Below are 22,752 nucleotides of genomic sequence, written 5' to 3'. Positions count from 1 at the left end.
TTTAATCACAGGGCCATCAGCCATGAGAACAAGTTTTGTTCGGATCTTTCATTTAGAGGTGCTTTACTGTGTCAGAACACAAAAATCCAATTACAAAGCCCATAAAGCATACTTGTAAGGCTGTCTTGAAATCAAACAGATATACTGTAGCTGGTTACTGCTCTAAATTTAAACCCTGCTTTTTTTCTTAAAAAAGGTTTTCAGACAAATTCGAATATCTTTATCTCCCACTGCAGTTTGCAAAGTTTTGAGTTGAAGGTTTACATAAGGTTGTTCAGTGTAAAAAATAAAATATATATTTTTAATAACTTTCAAAGCAGATTGAATACAAGTGGAATCTCTCTCTGATCTTAAAGCAGAGCTGCCTCCCCCTTCATTTTGCTTTCAGAAACAAAAACCTGTCCTTGCACTCTCCTGTTTTTCCTGTAGGCAGCGTGATGACATGCTGCCGCAGTTATCGAAAGTGGGGCTGGGCGAACTGGCCACACCTCAAGACTGCTCTGCCAAACTAGTCACCTGAATACAAAAATGTAATTTTTCTAGCACAGGCACAAATTCCCCCCGATAATTTCAATGTAGATGCGTTAAAATACTTTTTGTACTGTATGCATAATAGAAACCTGATATTTTAATCTTACAGGGGAATTATTGTAGATGTAGAGGCTTCTAAATCACATATATATATGCAGGTACATGTTTCTCACCATATGCAGTATGTGCAGGGGATGAATTAAGGGAACATTTTTTACTACCACAAATAAAACGCATAAATCAATTTGATTCACTGAGCAATACAAACATGGGGAGCAAGAATACTAATGACTTTCCTGCTAACATTTTTTCCCACTCGTACACCACAGCACCAGATTGAGGCCGAGGAGCGTCCAGTTTGTGAACAGGATTAGTCACCTTCCGGAACCAAAAGATCTCTCTCCATGATTTTAAAAGTGCCAAAACTAGATTGTTCTGGGTCTCCTTCCACTCTCTGTAGAGCTTAAATTTCAGAGGAGGAAAGAAAGGTGAACAAAAAGAGTCTATGGTAAGTTCCCGCAAACATCGTCTGAGTTCTTTTCAACTGAACTTTCAATCACTGTTTTGCCATGAGCTTAGGAGATGAAAGGTCATCATCCTGGCAGCAGTGTAGGCCACACTGAATGTTTGGGACAGTATGCCAAGAATAGCTGTTACCGACACCACAGGAAGAAAGAGTGACATCAACCTTTCGAATGGGACTCAAGAGGTCTCACTTTCCCATTACAATACGACGACACAGAGGAAGCTTTCAGCCGCACCGAAGTGATCTTTGATATTTTCATAGTGCACAAAGTAAATGGTGGTGCATCTTCCCATTAACGGACACCTTTTCCATTAAAGGGTCAAAAAGAAACGATTTTACTCAGTTGGTTTAAATCTTGGGGGAAAAAAAGCTTCAATCTGTTTCTCCAAGGCAAAGTGAGAGTTGGCGGACATAACTGAATTTCATTTGAAACACAGACAGGTTAAAAAATTCAGATGTAGCAACCACAAGTGGAAACTTAGTTGATGATTCTTGTATCTAGTTAAATTTTCCATGGTTATTTAAAGAAACATAAAATGTTTGTGTGGGGTGTTATTGTCACAGCTGTAATCCCCAGTTGATTCACTCTGAATTCTGCTTTGAGGCACATCAAAATGCCCAGGCATGATGAAAAGCACTACGCGTGTGCAAATTACAATTTTACGTCACCATAAATCACTGCAGTTAAACCTCATGAATCAATAACACAGAACAGGTCTTCAAGCTGGCAAGGAATCAATCTTTAACAAGTTCTGGCAAGAGTACCCAGAGCACAGACGGGCTTTCAATACAGCAGAGCAATTCGAGAGGCAAATAGCACTGGACGCGATGCCAGTTCCAATTTAAAATGCAGTGCCAGTCAAAGATATAACTGTGTAACAGCAGGCACCAGTTTTTTTTTTTCTCCTCTTCAATCGGCAAATGGCACCACAGCACCTGTCAGCCTCCAGTTAAACTAGGGCAATATATGGTGGACGTATGGTACAGGCAACTTAATCATAGCTTTCCACACCACGCCCACATTACACCCTTCCTCATTTAGGAAACACTACGACGAGAATGCAAGACCTGCTTCTTTCTGGTTAGAAAAAAAGAAATGGCTTATCCAATTCTAAGATAAGATGGGGAAAGCAAATCTTAGCAAAATTTTCTGAGAACACAAATGGGGCTTCTGCTTAAAAATGAATTGGCAAGTACCAACCCATCATGGTTTTCTAAACTTTATTTACATACAAACATAAGATAAATCAGTGTTAAGTCCAGATGGCTCACAATGGATTTAACAAATTCAGAATAGAATATACTTAGAGGAATAGTTTGGATCACTGTATAGTCTACTTCAGTTTCTTAAAGATTGGCTTGGAAAACAATGAAAAAATATTCATAATGACCTGCCGGACTAAAATATTAGGAAATCCTGTCCAATGACACTTACAGGCAGTCAGTGTGCAGGTGATGTGAAGAGAACGAGACAGTCTTCCATTACCTGGCTAAAACAATCCTCATTAAAACTAAAACTCAACACCGCAGAATGGAGGAAATCATGGAATAACTCATACACTGGCAGGCTCACAAAAAGAGTCACAAGAGCCTGAGGTGCAAACTGTTTGGCGTTTTCACCGGTTCCTAGTATTTTGTTCTGCAATTATAAAAGATACTTTGTTTTTCCCCCAACAAAAAACTGGTATGACTGAGGAAATTTGATTAGCAAACGGCATTGGTAACGAGAGATTTCCCTGCTGCTTGCTGCTGTTTTCACGCAGGGAGCCTTGTTCACTTCAATCATGCCTATTTGTAGATCGATGAGCAAAGTACATTTTTTCAGGACATGGTAAAAGGTTCAAGGCTAATTAAGTCATTACAATAATCAGAAACAGAAGAATCCTTCAACTCACAAACAGGTGGCCTAGGCAAGAGACAAGATTGCCTGTTCAATTTGTTTAATAAAAATGACAAGGCTACATGTTAAATAATATAAACCTATCTCTCTTTACTAAAAACTCAGGTTTCATTTGAACAAATTTAACTAAAATATACTACTAACGGGCTTCCGAGCACAGTGTTCAGAGAACCGAGTTTTACAACCAAATCTTTCCCAGCACAGGAGTGATTTGATGCCAGGTGTCTATTTTTTCCTCTTTACGTCCTGCTAAGTGCAGTGAATGAGAGTCATCTGTCGGGAAAATGGAGCCAGACACAACTGAAAAGGACATGTTTAATTATGTAATCGCTAAAAGTTTCACAGTATTAAAGAATTTTATCTTTTTTTATTTATCCATGATAAGTGAGACATGAAGATTTCAGGAGATCTGTTCTCTATAACCTTGTTAACCTAACAAGCCTCCTATGCTGCACATCTTTAAAACCAGCCTTTTGGGTCAAATTATTTTTTTTACCAAAAGGTAGAATTTTGTATATTTAATATGCAAATAAAAGACATAATTGGAGATTTTGGTTAAGTAGTCAAACATAACAATACAGCTTGAAGAATCAATTATATCAAGAAAGTTAACCAACAGGCCGAAACATTTATTAAGATACAGCAATACAATAAAACAATCTATTTTTTACTGATCATCATAGTCATATGCTTAACTATAAATTTAAAAAAGCCAGCAATTTGTCACAAACAATTTCACCATACCAAATAAATGTAAATTCCATAGGCCATGTGAGTACAGGTTATCTTATTACTACTACTAGCATGGACCTTAGTTGTACCCTGGGATGATTTAATTGGACCATTTCCTGCTTTGCAAAGAGCTGGGACTGATTTAATCATTTTTTGTGGCTCCAAGGTCTACAGCTGAAACCAGCAGAGAATCAGGAAACTCTATACAGAACTAAAAACCCTAGCCTCTTGAGAGGGCTACCATCCTCCAGACATTGAGGAACTGGTTTTTAACAAGCACGTCTAAGTAGTACCACCATACTCATTTACTATTACTTCATCTACAAGAGCACAGAGATCAGAAAAATAGCCTTTTTCAAACTTTCATAGTCCCCCACTGTGTGCAAAACAAATTTGACATGCATGACCAAGATATAAACCTTTTTCCTAAGTAGATATTTTTACATTATCATTCAGCAAAATGCAAATCTGAAAACAAGCTGTAGGGTTCTCATTACTACACATTCAGAGGTAGAATTATACAGTATATTCATTAATCAGTATGCTTCACTGACGCAGATAAACATAAAAAAACTTAAGACCTTAAATTTAGAACCATTTAAGGTTTTAAATAAAATCCAGCTTGTTTAAGGAGCTACCTAAATACAAAAATAAACCTTTACAAACAGTTTCCACTTGACCATCACAATTAAAATTTGCATGTAACGTTACTTCATCTGCTTTGCTCAATCACAAGTGAAGTGACCACTTTAATTTACTGTTAGAAAGTCAACGTTTAAGTCTTTCAGACCAGAGTTATCAAATGTGCTTGAACACCTGTTTCAACTGTCTAACTGTCTAAAAGGCAATATTACATTTATGACATTAAGGTGTAAAGCACAGTACACATTAAGCTTAATGGAGAGTACATTATGTTCAGCCTTTATTTTACCACACCTTTGAAGATGTACACTTTTTTTTAAATGACTACCACTGATGTTCAAAAGGTTTTGAGTTTGTTTTTTAAAAGAGGCAGGATTCAATGCCTAGCTCACGTAAGATGTAAACTGAACAAATTCAAATGGTGCCTGCTACAAAACATGAAAACAGACCCAAAGTGGTTTCTGAAAACACTCCGTTTAATAAACTACTGCACTAAAAATGCTGTTGTTGACCTTGTCTTTAAAATAATAAGAACATTCCACTAACATACTTAAAAGAACTAATTGTATGAAGAGTGTGAAATCTCCCATGGAAAAAAAAACCTTTTGAGATATTACAAAATGAAACAATGTTAAATAAGAGTGCACAGGGAAGCCCCAGGGACAAAAGGCACAGGTGTGAAGACCTTTGAACCCAGCTTTTATTTCCGAAAATATGGTTCTGTTAACAAAGCCTACCATAAGGGTGAGAGGGAAGCCTACATGTTTCCATGTCTTTCACAATGTGCACACATCCATTTTTCAGGGAGTTTTGCCCCCCACAGGAGCCACACACCTGTGCGTAATCTCACAAACATCCATCTCAAGCTGCTGGTCAGCGGAGGACAACGGAGAATCCTCAGCTGCAGGCCGAGAGTGAGAATTCGGGGAGACTAAAGAAACAAGCTCCCAGCGACAGGATAAGCAAAGAAGTTTAAAAACACCAGGTTTCAACATTTCTTTGCAGTATGCGTAGCAAAGTTGAAATTCACCAATTCATCTCGACGGCAGTGGCTACCCCCACCCTTCTTACTGAATATGCAGGTTGTGTTTTCAACCATTACCGAGAAAGCAGACCGATTGCTCACCATCGTTTCACCCCAGGCAAAATCAATTACATGTCACTCTTTTCACCCAGGGGAGAGGCCATTACATGGTGCCTGCAGCAATGCTGCTGTTGGAGTTATTCATCGTATTCAGTTTTTATATGGGAAATCTTTGATATTGCGAGAACCACAAGACATTTTTACCTACTGTTTTCCTACTCAGCATTAAAACCTTCAGCAAATCATTGTTAATCCTTTCAATTCAAACACATTAGTCCCCTGATGAACCTGACGATTTTTTAAGATTACCAAAAAAGTCCCAACACTAGGGTACAGTATATTTTAAATGGTCATCTGTGATTCAGGTAAAGAAACATCATCTTTCCATTACTTCAAATAACTCTTGTGAACTGAAAATATGGTGTAAAAACTGAATTATATAAATATACACTGATTATAAACAGGCTATGAAATTCCATCACTGCATCTCGTAACTCTCTTACCAACAAATGATAAATTCTGCAACTGTTTAATGATATGCAAGTCAAGAGACAGATTTGACAACAATCTTTGTTCAGTTTTCACTCCTAAAGAGTAATCAGAGGAAAATAAGGCTTTGCTTGCTTCTGTTTTGGAGAGCCCTGTGTTTTTTTCAACAAAACATCAAGAAACGTATTTGCCAATTCAGCTACCATTTAAGGATGTAGGTCAGGAATGCATAATTTGGGCCCATTCCGATAAAAAAAAAAAATGAAACAGGCCTCATTTTGAATTGGTGCCATTTGTCAAGGATGTGAAGTGCTCTGGAGTTGCAGACAAGAGGAAACATTTGACATTTCTTGCAGTGTCTACAAGTGGAATAAAGAAGCAAAGTAATAACTAAAAGGACAAAACAAACTCTTGTTTTTCTGTGCAAACTCCTTATGTAACTGTAAGTAACTGGCAAGTCATTTTACAATAGATAAACCAACAAAAGCAATTAATTATTTATATAAAAAATTGTAGGCTTCATCTTTTATTTCAATAGTTGTCACCTGAAAATACATCACTCATGAAGTTTAAAGACTTTTTTATTACTTAACAAGCTTCATCTACAATACTCACATATACCATACATCCTTTAGCTCTTGACAGAGGAGTATAACTTTATTGAAACATCTTTTAAGCTCTAAAATATGAAGTTACAATTTAAGTTTGCTCATGAAGAATGTAGGGTTTCACTTATAACACATGAAAACTATCTTTGGCGGATTCAATGTTATACAAATAACTAGGAGAAAGGGGACAGCATTCCATTTCACAATGGGTGGATACTGAAGCAGAGATGAGACACTGGGGTGACTGAGGAAAAAAAAGATTTCTGGAGAAGAAGAAAAGCGCACAGAGGGAGGGAGGAAGGGGGAGTGAAAGAATAGCAGCTTTTAGCTACTGGGTCTAAAAAAACATGAGAAGGAAATTTCGAAATCAACCAAAATCGTCCCGATTCAATTTTTGACTGACATCTTCCTACAGCTCTGAACTGAGTCGCCACCTCAGCAAATAATAAATATTTATTACAATGACAGTTAAGTAAGGTACAGGTTCATCATGTACAGGCCATGCTTTTATTGGGCTGCTGCATTTATTGTGCTGCGCTAGGGAGAGAAAAAAAAAGAGGTTCATTTGAGAGCCATTGTTTCACCCAGCTTATTCCTCCCCTTTCTCACCCTTCCAGCCCACTATACCAAAAGTCAAAAGCCACCATTTATATACTTAAAACAGTCAGAGGTTGAGTTGTTTTGACACTGTCCACAGAAACCCTGCTGAAAGGCTGAGTTCCAATGAAGTACTTGAGTTAACTGACTTCATTAGGAAGCAGTTCTTTCAGTGTGTTTGCCACTCCAGCCCTATGTTTGAAAAGCCTATTTGGGAGCTGATATTGTTTGTTTAATAGAGCTTGTTGCTTAGGCCCCTTCATTGATTAGCACTGAGAGAGACAGGCCCATGAATGTGGATGAAGGTGGCTGGAAAACGTGACATTGCTGTACCAGAGGGATTTGCTGGTACAAAAAAAGGCCATTGTCACTAACACAAATGTGCTCCTCCAGGATATTTACATCTAATCCAAAATTAAAGGTAATCCGACCAAAAAAGGATACCAGTTTAGAACTAACCCTCAAGAAGACTTTGCCTACAATATCTTAAACACTTGCAACACAGTTCTTTTTATGTCCTAATGCATAAGAGAAGATCTTATGCATTAGAACATTAATAATTTACTAACAAAATGCATTCATGAAAAAAAAGTATGTTCAACAGCTCCTGCTCCTGTAATAAATTATAAATATCTAACAAGGAATCTAAAATAGAACATATTGTGGTTCCAATCACATCATTATTTTCAAAACAATGATCATGTATTTTGATTTGATAAACTAAGATCACTCATAATTCATCCACACAACAGTACTGTCAACCTGGCTGCAAGAACTACATTTACGTGCATTCAAAAAAAAAATCGAACCACAGGCGTTGACATTGCGGACCTGCTGGAATTATTAATCTCCGTCTCGAGGGTGTCAGGTTGGCAAGCCATGAAATGTCAAACAGTCGATTAAAGGGGACTTCGAAGAAAAACAGTGTGGCCCAACAGCTGCAGCGCACGTCAGGGGGACAGGGGACCAACTGGTCTAAATAAAAAAAACGAACCGGGGGTTCACTGTACAAACACTATGAGAGAAGGCAACACATTCCTTCTGAAAGGTGCAAGGGAACAAAAGGACTTCTGTGCAAAGCCTTGCTTCAAACACCACATAGAAAAAAAATCTTGTCTGTCTCCATAAAGGAATAAATGTTTTTAGCCAGTCACGCAATAAAGCTCTCCTCCAGAGCTGCTTATAGCAAGGACCACCCCAAGTTATTTTTGTGTGTGCCTTTTTTTAGCTAATCGGAACTCTAACGCGCACAGTACAGGCTGCAAAGACGTTTTCAGCCTCGGAACCTCTGGTCGTAAAGGACGTTCAGCAATGGGGCATCCAGACATGACCACCACTTTTAGCATACTCTTTTTAATGATTCCAGTTTGTACGCTATGCTTGTCTTGTTAGGATTAAACATTGAAGTTTCTGACTATCAGGAAACTGGATTCCCAGTCACTCACAGATTATTTTTACATGGTCAGTTGCCAAAGTATAACAGTCTTAGGGAAAAAGCATTAACGGTTACTACAACCCTCACCCTGTTCAGCTGTCCTTATACCCTGCCTGCTGGGTGTTAATACCCAAGTGCCTTTTTTATTCTGGGTGCTTAGTTGCCCCCAGTCTCACAATAAAGCAAAGTTTGGCTCGACTGAGCTCCCTCCGTAGTTCAAAACAGACAGCACAAAAATTAAACTATCCACCTTCTGGAATTCAGCATTGCTTTTATGGGGATAAAAAAACATACAAGAAGTAAAATGCAATTAATACCACACTGTTTTCAGTCTTTGCAAGACATAAGTGCATAGCAACAATTTGATTCTAATAAAGGAACCTTAGGAACCCACTCCCATTTTTCAGGAAGGTGGTCTGAAGCTGCAAATAGAAAATTATTTGCAAATCCAAGAGGCATGCAGTTCCAGCGATATTCCTGCAGACTCAAAATCAATAGTGCAAGCATGTGAATTGAAAACAAAGGAAAGTATGGCAGGGTGGGATGGTGGTGTGGCAGGTAGCTCTACAACCCCACAACCCCACACTTCCCATGTGCCCTGCTCTCGTGTGCCCACGGAGATGGGCACACGGGCGGAGCGGTGGCTCTGTGGCCGGAAGGTTGCCGGTTCAAATCCCGCGGCCGGCAGAGGAATCCTACTCCGTTGGGCCCCTGAGCAAGGCCCTTAACCCCAACTGCTCCAGGGGCGCCGTACAATGGCAGACCCTGCGCTCTGACCCCAAGCTTCTCTCCCTTTCTCTGTGTCTGTGTCTCCCTGGAGAAAAGCCGGGGTATGCGAAAAGACGCATTCCTAATGCAAGAAATTGTATAGGGCTAATAAAGAAACATTATTATTATTATTACATTACATTATTAGATGAACAGCTGTCCTGTCCAGGACGTAGCCCTGCTTGGAGCTCTTCCAACATAGGCTACAGGGTTGCCACATTCCTTACCATGAACACAGCCTTCAGATAAGGGTGAAGAGAATAGCTCAAGTTACTCCCAAAAACCTCACTATCTACAACAGCCATCTTCCAGGTCTTAAGTCTCACCTATGAGATTTAGTATATATTCTGCTCCTATGCATGTCTCATTCAATGTTTATTACACTTGTGGTTAGAAAACAACAAGCCACATCAATAACTGTCTCAACAAGGAGCAGTAGTTACAGCCATTGTCTGAGTACAACAAATGTAAAATACATTCATTACACCCCAACACTTACTCAGCTGTTCCTATCCTCACTACTGTAACCTCCCACATCATCGAGATCCAGCACACCAGACTCCAAACTCACAAATGACAAAATATTATTTCTGTGGACCACCCAACAAAAACAAACAACAACTGCATCAAATCCACATTGTAACCTTTACTTGTTACATAGTGGGCAACTGCAATAAGACTAAAAGACAGGCCCAAGTTATTTGTTCCCCAGACAGTTAAGATACAGTAACCAACTGAAAGTAGACAAGTCAATGTATGTTTCAACTGTGATTAAATGTATCTTCTAAAGACAGTTTCCGCTCCAGCAGCAAATAAAACCAGATAACTTAAAAGTGTTTGTATTTGGTGGGGTTGGCATCACCATCAGTTATAGAGATAAGAGTCACCAGGCTTGTTTGAAACTGCAGGTATTGCCTTTTCAAATTTAATACAGGTAAGCTTTTCAATCTTTAGCTTTAATAAATGGGTCTAAGAAACTAGACATAAAAGCTCAAGATTTATAACTCAAGTCTGCTGTGCATGGAGGCATTTAACTGATAAATCGATGAGCTGTTGATCTTAAAACCAACAAAAGGTAGTAAAGAATCATAAAAAAAATGAATTTATGCTCTGAAATGATTAGGAATAAACCAATACTACAAGCATGGAAAGATCAGGGTAATTACTAGTTTAAAGTGGATTAGAGAGAATGGAGAACAGAAGGGGCACAGAAGGAAAGGTAAAAGCGGATCTTCATTCATAGATCTTAATCCCCTAAATCAGCAGCCTGAAGCATGCATTACATCTCGCAAACTTATGTTCTTGAGCAGAAATGACAGGAATCTGGTTTTAATGTTTGCTACTTAGAAATTAATTTCAGTGTGGCCTCAAGGCATTTGTGAATGTACAAGAGTAAGATGTACCACTTGCATTTTGGAGTCACTTTTTTGCCAGTTAAGCTAGAAAAACAACCCAAATAATGCAATAAGTGGTCCATGTAGACTTTTCATGTCTCGACATAATACCTTATTCTGCTTCTAATTTCCTGAAAATTATATTCACAAAACAAAATTTAAATTTAACAGAACTAAACATTTTTTTTTGCACAGGCAAGTAAAATGCAAAACAATGAGATTACACTTTTTGTATCGACAACATTAAATTGAATACCCCAAATCCCTTGTCGCCATTTTAAAAAGGTTTGCTCTGGTCTCTCCCCAGCTGATTTTGAAAAAGGCACACAATTGAAAAGCATATCAGTGCAACCAAAATCAAATTGCATGTCACTGCACCATAACCAGATGGAGGAAAACTTTCATATACTGTACGTCTTCAGTAAATGAAAACCTTCATGAACGTCTATTATGTAGTAGACCATTTCCTTCAGCAGTATTTTAGACTGTATTAACAAATGATAGCAAAGAAGAGACTACACCAAAAGCAGGGCGAGTGTTAATGGTTTTCTAAACACAATGAGGCAAGAAATCAACAGCTTCAGAAGTAAAACATGTTAAAACAGTTGCAACTGGGCTTTGGGACTAAAAGGAAATGTCTTAAGTAACATTCTTCATATCTTTTTAGCTGTATTTTAAACATCAGATGTAATGGACAACTGAAGAACCTTCTAAGGTTGTTGTGTAATCCCTGAGCTCTTAAAGGCATTTGGATACAGCTTCTCTGACGAAAGACATGATTCTGACATCCAATTCAAACATTGTTTATAGAGTGTGTATAGGCTCTTTCTACCAAAACCCTCTAATAAATCCCATATTAAAATAACTGTCTATTAGGGCAAGATTTAAAAGGCATTCTGCAGAATAATGGCATATAAACTGATTTCTGCAGATTAAAGAAAAGCTGATTGAAGTTATTTTTTTTCTTATGAAACCAGATGCTTTTTTACAACTTAACACGTTTAACTAAACAAATCTGTAGCATTAGATAATTACAGCACAATAATGTTATAAAAACACACCACTAATTTGACAATAATGGCCAGGAAATCAATTATCTTTCACGGTTATTAGCAGGTGTCCAGCACTGATTGAATGATGAAAACCTAACTTGTCCTGAAAACGCAGGTGGCCAAACATCTTTAGGGAAAACGCTCAGCTTAGTACATTATTTGCCAAGACGCACATATAGAACAATTTAACTATTGCATTGATTAAGCTGTTTATTACTTTAATAATAAAGCTAAGTTGTTTAAAAATATTTCTCCATTATCATTTTCAAACTGTGCGCCAACAGCCAAAGAGTTAAAATAAAAAACTACTTAAATAGATATCTGACACAATTAAACGCGACTCCCATTGGGGCGATTTATAAACAGTCTTGTTCTCAGCTGTTGAACATTTTCTACATATGAATACCACAGCTGTGTAACCCATGATTTCAACTTGATAGTAACTACTGAACTTACAAAACTGCCTACTGTATATTATTTAGACTCCCTGACACGACAGATGTATATATCATGTGTGCCACTAAGAGGAAATGTACTTTTATTCCGCGCTATAAAAACAATTACGTTTAAATAAAGAGAATATTAAGCTTTGTGATCAACCCATAATAGCGTGGCTCGTTCCCATTCGGTCTAGTGAGAGTGCCCTGCAAAATGGATGTAAAATAAGTAATCGTTTATAATTTAAAAATGTATTCAACAACACCATGAGTGATGTCTGCACTACACCAAAAACAATTCAGTTAAATTAATGCGTTAGTTGTATTGATAATGAAAAGAGCCAACACACACGTCTTGTCCAGCTGGGCTAGCACGGACTTTATTATACATCACTGTCACGGGAGGGATACATATCTACCATAAATTAATACTCATTTTTAGTTCTTTTTAAAGTTAATATGAAGGCAATTAAAAATGCAATATTTTTGCATAGAGTTGAAATCAGGTTGCGGATTAGTTATAGCAATGCACTTTGGACGTTCATATAAACAACAGATAGTGTTGTGTACGAATTTAAGACGCATTTCACAATAATTATATTAGCACTCATTGTTAACCATATTTTCTCCCTTTGCGATATCAAAACGCATCTTGTACTATATACGACATACTGTATCGATCATCGGGTTTTTATTCTCCTTGACACTTGGATACTACTAATATTGCTGATCAGCATTGAAAAACTTTAAAGTACTTCGGATTTTAAAAGCTGATGATGCAAGAGTGGTTGTAAAACTGATCGCCGTGAATTGTAAAACGACTCTAAAGAGAACAGAGCGATTCCCGGCAGGGCGATTTATTGTCTCGTACAAGACAAGTCTGCGTTTTAACACCCCGCACCGCTCCGGAGAGGCGAGAAGTCGGAACGGCCTGCCTCTTTAAAAGGCTGTCCGTGGATGTTCGCAGAAGTTCCTGCATTCCAGCCTCTTTCCAAGCTGCTGTCCCAACATGTTGTAAATACAAGGTGATAGGAAAAAAAAACCCGAGACTTAAAACCTATCTGCTGGGACCTATTAAAGACCTCTATAAAATGCATTGGGACCTGTGGAGAAGCAGGACGAAAGAGACCGCTGGCAATCGGGGAAATTCTCATTATGCATATGATTTGCAAGATTAAGCCGCAAATCGGCGGACTTCAGTTGAAGATCACACATTATTATCTAGATGAGTGACAATAACCAATATGCTCGCATGAATCCAGGCATTGCGGGCTGTACAAGAAGCACACATAAAAGTCACAGGCACCACGATATAGCGTTTATCCTGTCTGTATTGAAATCAAAGCGCACGTTTTTTTAACTTTCAGTTACTGCTCAACTGCAGTGATGTTATTCACTAAAACGTTGGGGCTCAAGTCTGTCTCTCAAACATGGTTATTTAGCCCTTCATCTCTCAGTTGTGTGATTGACTGGGTAATTTGCACATTTCTTGTAACTGCTGTGGTTCACAGTGGTACAATAAACGATTCGCCACTCGCAAACATCACTGAACTATAAATGATCCCGAAAATAGAACTACTGTATTTAGAACAATGTCTTTTCGCCGTCTCACATCAGTAGGTTTTGCTAATGACGATAAATCACAATGCACAATGATCTTTAGTAATACAATTATTAAACAATTTAAAAAGTACACTTAAGCTCGTTTGACTACCAGAATCGATATGTTTCCATGAGGGTAAACTGGGGTCTTTTTTTTTTTGCAAACTACAGTCTTAAAACACTGAATGGAAAATCATTGTACTCCACCATTAAACTAAACGGGCTGGGGGATATCGCGCAGTTACACACATTCCTACATAATATTGTGTCGCACACGCTTCAGACCAAACAACAGGACACACTCACAATGAATTCCCCCCTCTAAAAAGAAGTTGCACCTACCTTTATTCCAAAGCACCAAAGCTAGGAGAGTGATACAAAGCGCTACATCAACTTGCATTTTGTGAACGTGCCTCCCCAAGTTCTGCTTTCGCAAAATAATTTGCTCAGCTTTCTCTCTTTTTCCCTAACCCAGTCTTTTTAACGCTCATGAATGGGGACCGTAGCCGGTCTCAGATCATGACTGCATGGGTTCTTCGGACTCCTTTAGTTCCTCCAGTTACGTCCTGTCTCAAGTTTGAGAAGTTTTGCTGCTCTGCCGCCGCTGTGAATACTGCAGCCGCTAGGGTTGCTCCTAACATGTTGTGCTATTCTTTCCAAGCTGGAGAGATCAAAAGACTCATTGGGCTGAACCAAATATTACAAAGGGGGTAATCTATGATTAAATAAATCAATTCTCAATAGACGGGACGAATTCAGAGGCATGTTCGTTCTCAGCGGAAGAGCTTTTTCTGTTATGCACCCGTAAAGAAAATATCTTGTTATGATACAATCCTCCAAAGTAATCGATTTCAGCAATCCATTATTACAGGCAGATTTAAGTCCCTCCGGGGGTGTGTCTGCAGTGGTCTTGTATTGGACTGTTCCCCGTGTCACATCCAAAGTTACGGTGTCTATTTACAAGAACAGTAGTCACAAGGTTTTTTTTTTTAATTATGGAAGTTTTATAATAATGAGAAGGGCAACCTTTCACATCTGGTGTTTTACACCCACGTGTATAAAATGTAATGACAATGCGATTGCTTAATGCCATGATGTTGTTTTCGTTGCATTTTCTCTCGGTAATGCACAATTAAGCATTTTAATTCAGCATCTTTTTCTCATCAAAAATGGAAAGAAAACCTTTAACACAACTATACAATTTGATGTTTTAAAGGCTGGCTTACTAAAACAGACATTACTAAATTTGCTGGCTTACTAAAACAGACTTTATTGAGAATGTTGAATATATGTGTCATTGTGAACACATTTTTATATATATTTCGGTTGACATTTGTGGCTCAGTATTTTCGAGATCACAAAACCCATCTTCGCTGAAGCGAAGTACTTTCTTTGTGTATTTGCTAGTAACAAAGTTTCTGTCGCATTCTGCAAATGGAGCACAAATTTTACATAGGAAACATCTGTACATGGAAATTAACCTTTACATACTTAAAGCATCTTATGTTGAAATATGCTTAACTTAATGTATTTGTTATAGAAACATTTGGAAAACGTTTGTGCAGGGTCTCATAATGGACCTTAAATGATTAAGGGAAAAGGACATCCTCATGTTATTAAACCTGACCTGTCAGGGATGATTGATAACAAATGGTAGCTGCTATCTTTCATGTGCTATCATGGCTATTGATTGAAAACGTAATTTATTTAGATAATGAGATCGATTTACTTCTAGAATGGAGAGATTCGTTTTCTGTCTATGATAGAGAAGAATGCCGAAATAAATCTTAATTCTTTTAATATCTGTGCACAATATTGTGGTCAGGTTAGTTACAGGATCTCTTTTACAAAAAACAGGCATTGACTCTTACATATTTAGAAGCCTTATAGAGTGGATGCATCAAGCTACTGTTTTGTTAAAAGTTGTTTAAATAACTGATACCTCCATCAATATCAATTTGTGCTGTAAAAAGTAATTTCGGTGGTATCCAACATAATCCTAGTAATGCAGTTTCTTAAGTATTATACTGTTTTATGTTCATTGTTTTTAATAATTATTTTAGGGGCTTAATCTACTAATTGAATGGATTATGTTGGTTTAATCTTAGTTGTATGTTTTTGTGGAACAGCTAAGTATAAAAACATGATGAAGTCAATTTGTGATCAATTGTCTGATCAAAGATAAAGGCCCTGAAGCAGCAGACATTCTGTGCCAGCAAACACCATACAATAGCCTCACCATGGCAACAGACCAAAGAGGACTGGTGTTTAAAAACCTGGTGACATAGTGGATTGCAACATAGGTTTTTGAAATCTAGACTTACTACTGTAAATTTCCGCAAACCTAATGAAGACTGCTGCCTGCCTTTTACTCTCTCAAACTGTTCCCATGGTCATGCCATTGTGCAGTTCACTGAAAACCTTAATTAAATGTATGATTAATGATTATTGAAATGGAATAATTGCGTAAGAGCTACATGGTCTTACATTCCTTGCAAGTGTTCAAGCTTCAACAAATCCTAGGCCCTGGTTGGTCTACAATCATCTCCTTTGCCTCTTCTCCATATGCCCTTTATACTGAAAAAACCTTTCTTTTGTCTGTTGCCTACCCTACCTCATTAAAACAGCAAAGTGTAGTACTGGCACACTGAGAGGCTGGGCCCATTACCTGGAGCTATTTCACCCTGTGGTGTTTCATTTAAAGCTGATAATAAGACCACCTTCTCTCATGCAATGATTTCTTTCAGGCCATTATCTTCTCAATTAAAACTGAATATTTATTTTGCACTCCAGGGCTTTTAAAGCAACTTTAACTTATTTGTGATTCAGCTGCACTTCTATATAATGTGTGGCAGAATGTGTCCATCTTCTTCTCCAGTTCTTACAAGGCAGTGTTCATTTATTAAAAGAACAGCATCTATTATAACAGTTTATGCTGAAAGCAAAAAATAGTCTTAAATAGGGTTATGACTGGAGTTCATTTTATGAGACTGAACTATTTTGAGGTCAGTCATTCTAAAAAGTAAAGTACTATCTCTAGTTTGTAAAATATGTTATGTGAGTAATTGCTTTGAATTGTCACCCACCAAACTCACACAGCTTCTTTTCATTTCCTTACAAAAACATTGAAATCACATACAGTTTAGGCTTTGAAAAGCTGACAACCACTCAAAAACTGGAAAGGTCCACGTAAATAGGTAAAATTGGAAAAACGGAAAGAAAAAATAAAATAAAAAATTACAGAAGAAAAATGAAATTGTAAATCAATGGTCTGTGAATGATATGAGAAGATAGAAATCCCATAAATGACACCCTGTAATACTTAAAATTTATTTTGCAGTTTAGGTACCAAAATTCCAGTTATGACATATGAAAATGTATTTGGACAGTATCCTTTTTAAACTTGCAATTCACAATAATGGAGATTTCACATATGAAGCACCACTGTAATTTACTTTATCTGCTACTATTCTCTTCAATCACTTACAAATCTGCTTTTTCAAGAATGCCCCCAGTCCCATTACACACAGCTGGCCGTTATATTTTGAGGCCTAATGGTTTCACACTGCTTTTAAGGAACTGTGGATGAAAACAAGTATCTTGAAGACTTACAGTCTGAATAATATGAGATACAACTGCAATCTTTACTGGCTGACCGTGATTTAACTACATAGCTTGTGAGATCAACTAGTCTGTTTTTTTACAATTCCTGATGGTAAAGAAATGCTTCCTAAAATATTTTTTTTTAAATCTTGGTTTAAAAAAGAATGATATGCAAAAACAATATCCTCTGGATCTGGAGTGATAGATATACACATCAATGTTTTTTGTCTTCATTACAAGAATTCAATGTTTAATACTGATGTAAGCCCAAAAGAATTAGTGCCCTTCTGTGGATTAGATCATTACAAGATTGCTTTTCAAAGTTTGCTTTGAACTCTTTGTACAAGATTTGAAACAAATTCACCAATTTCTCTACCATTTGCAAAATACTTTACTTACCTTTCTAAAACTCTCACTCTGCCTGTGTGTTATGAAATAAAGTTAGGACTCTCTATGAGCACCACAGAAGATATAAAATTAAATAAAGATTTAGGGGGTCTGAAGACTGACCGAATCCATAACACCATAGTGATAAGAAAATATTAATTACATTCACTGGGAGCATTTTGGTTTGGTGGAGCATGTGGCACTCACCAGGCCTATAGAAAGAAATGCTTGGTAAGGAAGAGCATTCTTTTTCTAAAATGCTATGAGACTGCATTTAATCAGACACTGATTAGCAGGGAGCATCACAGTTCTGCTAAAGTGTCAGTATAATCTATTGGTATCCATTAAGAGTATGTCAAAAGGCTGAAACAACACATACCCTACAGAGCTTGATGCTTATCTGAGACCACTTCTCAAGAGTGAGAAGACAAGCAGTGCATTATCACACCCTTGCAGACTTTTACTAAGGCCAAACAGAACTGAGGGAGAATAGAACACATTCTGATGGGGTTGGTGGCATTTCACAAAGCAACAAGAATATTTTCCCTCCTTAGTTCATTAAAGAGTTTGGAAATATCTCTTAAAATCTGTCAGGAATATTTTAATACAATTTCATGTTTAGAAATCCCATTCAACCTTTTCTTATTACCTCTAACATGTTGAGAGCACAGCATGAAATCTGTTATAAAAATAGTCCGTAATGGTACGAAATACAATCCGTTTTTACTAACGCATATTCAGATAAGATCATATATATGTGTATATCATGACAGATTGGGCGCCCAACTCCATCTTATGAAACATCACCAAAGTCTGGCTAAATGAAAGGAAATCCCAGTCCAGAACTTATGAAACTGTTACTTCCATCATCTTGAGGGTTTCTGTTGCTGCTGCTCTTATTGCTAACTCTGGGCTTCTGTATGCATACAGTTACAGCCTGGCTGCCATTTTTAGCTGATGATGGCTAAAAATGACAATCTGTTTCTATGCATTCCATAGTAGTGTCTTTGGAAGTGTGAACATACTCATTTGAAAAGGGTTTTTTAAAAAGGTCACAAATAACATATCCTGGTTATTTGATTCTTGCTTAAGAACAATAGATTAAATAACCGGGTGACACGTAACAAGGACTGATTTTCATTGGCTCTGTCCTACTGTATATAATGATCAGAAAACATTGTATTTACCACAAAGTTCAGCAGAAATGTATTATGCCTCAAATAAAATTTAATGATCATCAGTGTGAAGGTGGTTGTAAAAGCATTTAAAAAAACATCTGGGGCTCCACCCATCCTCCATCAGACTGATGGAAAATAAAAAATAAAATATTCCCGATTATGGTGACCCTGCCGAACAATGCTGTCCTCAGAGAAGAACTTCAATCAGACCATCAAGCATGGTGGTTGGGCTGCATTTACTTCCTCAGAGCTGGACGGCTTGCGTTCATTGACAGAACAATGAATTCAGCATTGTATCAGCAAATTCTGGAGGAAAATGTCAGCTGAACCCCTCAAATGTCAGCGGCTTGGAACAGTGCCGTAAGAATGGAAAAAGTCTAGTTGAAGTCAATGGTGCTTCCAGTGGTGCTGCCAGTTACTGAATCTAAGCATTTGTAGGCTTATTCACACAAGAATATTAGGTGTTGGATCATTTTATTCATTAAATAATCCAAATAGGTCTTACAGTATGTCTTTATGTTATATGTTCACTCAGGTTATCTTAATCTTTTATGAAACCTTCCTTATAAATAAATTTCTTATACAGTATACAACTTGTAATTAAGATCTAATTATATTTGGTGTCTAAACTATATGTAAATGTATATATTTGAGACCAAACTATGGGATTCACAAACCTTTTGTTAACAGCATGTATCATGTACGCTATACCTGGCAAATACAAGGCACACAAACAAACGATTTACAGACACCAATTAACCAGGCCTGAATGTCTTCAGGAGGGGGGAGTAAACCAGCGTAAACCTGTGTGAATATGGGGGTAATATGTAAACTCAGGTACCCCAGTTCAGACCTGAAACAAAGACTCAAGAGCTGTTGGTCAACAGTGCTAACAACCAAAGTCTCGCCACAACTTTTCATATATTACTTTAAATGATTATTCCAATGACCTAGTACTTTTGTTCTTTTTAAGCTTCAGACTAAAACTGTAGCATGTACTTTATGTCAGCCACAATACAACAGGGACAATACAACTTTTCCTATGGAAAGATTGATGTAAATTTCAGATCTTTGAAATTCCTTTTTACCGTCTTTAAGATTCACAAGATTTCAAAGGCTGATTTTTCAGGTTAGACTGTGGTTTTTGTCTGACATGACAGGTTACTGTGATTAAAATGGATTATTAGTTGCATAATACTTTGTAAGCATGCCACACAAAGACATATTGATCCTGCCTTCTTGCTCGACACGTGATGCTACAACACAACCTTTTTGTTCATGGTGTTCATCATGGTGGTAAGAAAATGAAAACATAGCAGCCTAAGTTTCAACAAAGCACAGAAGTAAGACATGCTGGTGGATAGTTTTTTGGTTGGAAAGGTGATGACAGATTTTGAAGTAAACAATGTCACACGTCCCTAGTACACAGGACATGGTCAATTTCTGAAATATTTATTTTGTTGTGAAAATGCACAGGATTTGAAACCATATTGTTTAATTCAAAAAAGTGTTTTTTCAAAGGCGGGGTATTATCTAAAGTTAATTCATACTAAAGAAATCATAGCAAATCATTTGTACTGAACATCTGTCATTTTTGTAATTATTTAAATATTTCATCCCACATTGACACCTTGATAGGTGAATATTGGTGCAAAAACCCTTGTGGAAATTCAATCTCTTCCACCCACCTAACAGTTAGAGAAAATATTTTAATCATTGGGCAGTTTCTAAATCATATTAATCTATTTTTATCCACCAGCTTTCAAATCATTTGGAAAGCTTTTACACTTTCTGATCATGGAAATGTATCAAACTAATATACCTTTCCTCAATTTTTCAGAAAACACCTAGGACCTAACTTTTAATTTATTGCTTTCTGATACAGTGCAACCACATAATCTCATTATAATGTATATAACCAAAAAGATTACTTAAATATAAAAGCTGTTTTTTCTTTATAACATTTAAAATTTATTTGCCCTAAAGTGCTTTTAGATGGTTGAAATTAAAAGTTGATCATAAATTAAAATGGCAATTATTGTCTTCGCAGTGAAAAGATTAGTTTTGCTATGAACAAAAAAAGGTTGAGCCAATACTCCCCTAGGGTAACTGAGAGAGACTTCAATAAATACCACATTTTGCTGGAAATCATAAGAGTTCAATTTATAATTTAGAAGTGGCTTTTTAATCAAGAGGTTTGAATCATTTAGGCTGTGTTATTATATTTCACTCTTGAAAACAATGATTCCAGGACAGTTATTATTACTAAACAGATTGAACAAAAGTAGTAATTCAACCCATTAGGGTACATATTTCAGAAACCTTGAACAAACTCAATATATATTATTTCAGACCATGCAATTATCTCATTTCATACAGATTTTAATGGGATGCATAACAATCTGACTACTACAGACTAGCAGGATCATCAGACATAAGGTCAGAACTCTGTGGTTATCCAGAACGTGCATTTCATTTGGGAAGGTGCAAGCCTATTGCTGTATAATCAGCATTTAGGCTAAGCAGTATTAAATGTTTTTACAAGAATGTCAATTTTGAAAGCCACTAGATTTATAGTATTAGCTGTAAAGCAGTTTGCGTAAATAATACCCATCAATGCTTATTTACTTTCTATTTAATTTTTAATACACTATATAAAGGGCTTTGAAACAGCCCTTTGTAACAAGCTAATCTAAACAATCTCTGATTGTTTGACAAAGAAGTCAAGAAGTGTTGGTCAAGAAGACATTCATAGAATTCTCCAAGAATAAACACTGCTCTCATACTCTGTATTCTGGTTGTCAAGCGAACGGCTTGACATAGAACAACACATTCACATTCTCATGACACCTTTACACTTGTCAGGTAATGATGCCTTTTCTTTTCCACACATTGCCAAGGAGGGAAGCTGCTACTTCCTTCATTGTCATTTTTGTTATTTTTTCCCTTGTAATTGGCTTATGTGTTTAATTATGTTTTGGGGTTCACAATGTACTTTGATGTGTTTTGCAACAACTGGTGCTTTCCTCAGCAGTTAAAAACAATTAACACAGGCTACGAATAAAATTCTAGAAAAGCTATTTTAAATTTAGAGGTCATTTTTTAATTTTGATTCACAAAGCACATTGTACTGTTTAATTTCCTAAATTCATCACAAAACATAAATATTAGATGCATAACCTTTCTGATCACACATTGAAAGAAAAATAAGTTTAGAATGAGCAAAACTTGAATTGGGACATGTTTAACAATGTACACAAGCTACAGTACATGTCTCTTAATTTCCAAAACAATAAAATAAAGGAGCACCTGGCTGTTGCTTACTTTGAACCTGACAGCATAAAACATTCTTGATGAAAAAAAATCACATGAAACTCCATGACTCAAATTAGCCTCACTTTAAGGTTCATGCCATCTGCTCAAAGAGGAAAGTGTTAAAATGACACATATTTGTATATTCCTGCACATCTTAAAATACACTCCTGACATAGCAATACAACAGATTGTGTTTAAAGCACGTCAGAAGAAGTTCTATTTTGGCATATTCATACATCTATGGTGCCTTTTTGGGAGCAAACAACTTAAATTTCAGTTTTATATTAGTAAACATATTTTGTTATTTTGTTTCGGCTATCAACAGTTGTCCAGTTCACTGTCAAAAAGCGTATGGAAACTTGATGTTGGTTTATTAGTGTTGCTGAGTGGCAAAAATGGAGGAACCCAAGATGACTTCAAACAAGGTCTTCAGGGATGGGAAGGACAGACAACTGCTTCATAATGCTGGGCA

At 36.9% G+C, this 22,752-nt stretch overlaps 1 protein-coding gene across 5 annotated transcripts in view; it reads right to left on the bottom strand.

The window, feature by feature from the left end:
- Window positions 1-14,430, bottom strand: part of lrp4 (low density lipoprotein receptor-related protein 4) — a 95,901-nt gene extending 81,471 nt beyond the window's left edge. For all 5 annotated transcript variants that reach the window (XM_015339362.2, XM_015339363.2, XM_015339366.2 and 2 more), the window contains exon 1: window positions 14,140-14,430. In XM_015339362.2, the coding sequence (XP_015194848.1) occupies window positions 14,140-14,197 (58 nt within the window). In that variant the 5' untranslated portion in view covers window positions 14,198-14,430. The remainder of the gene's footprint in view (window positions 1-14,139) is intronic.
- Between the last annotated feature and the right edge of the window lie 8,322 nt (window positions 14,431-22,752).

Source organism: Lepisosteus oculatus, chromosome 21, assembly GCF_040954835.1.
Source record: "Lepisosteus oculatus isolate fLepOcu1 chromosome 21, fLepOcu1.hap2, whole genome shotgun sequence".
Lineage (NCBI taxonomy): Eukaryota > Metazoa > Chordata > Actinopteri > Semionotiformes > Lepisosteidae > Lepisosteus > Lepisosteus oculatus.
Note: the sequence above shows the minus strand (reverse complement) of the source record. Positions and strands in the feature narration are given on the sequence as shown.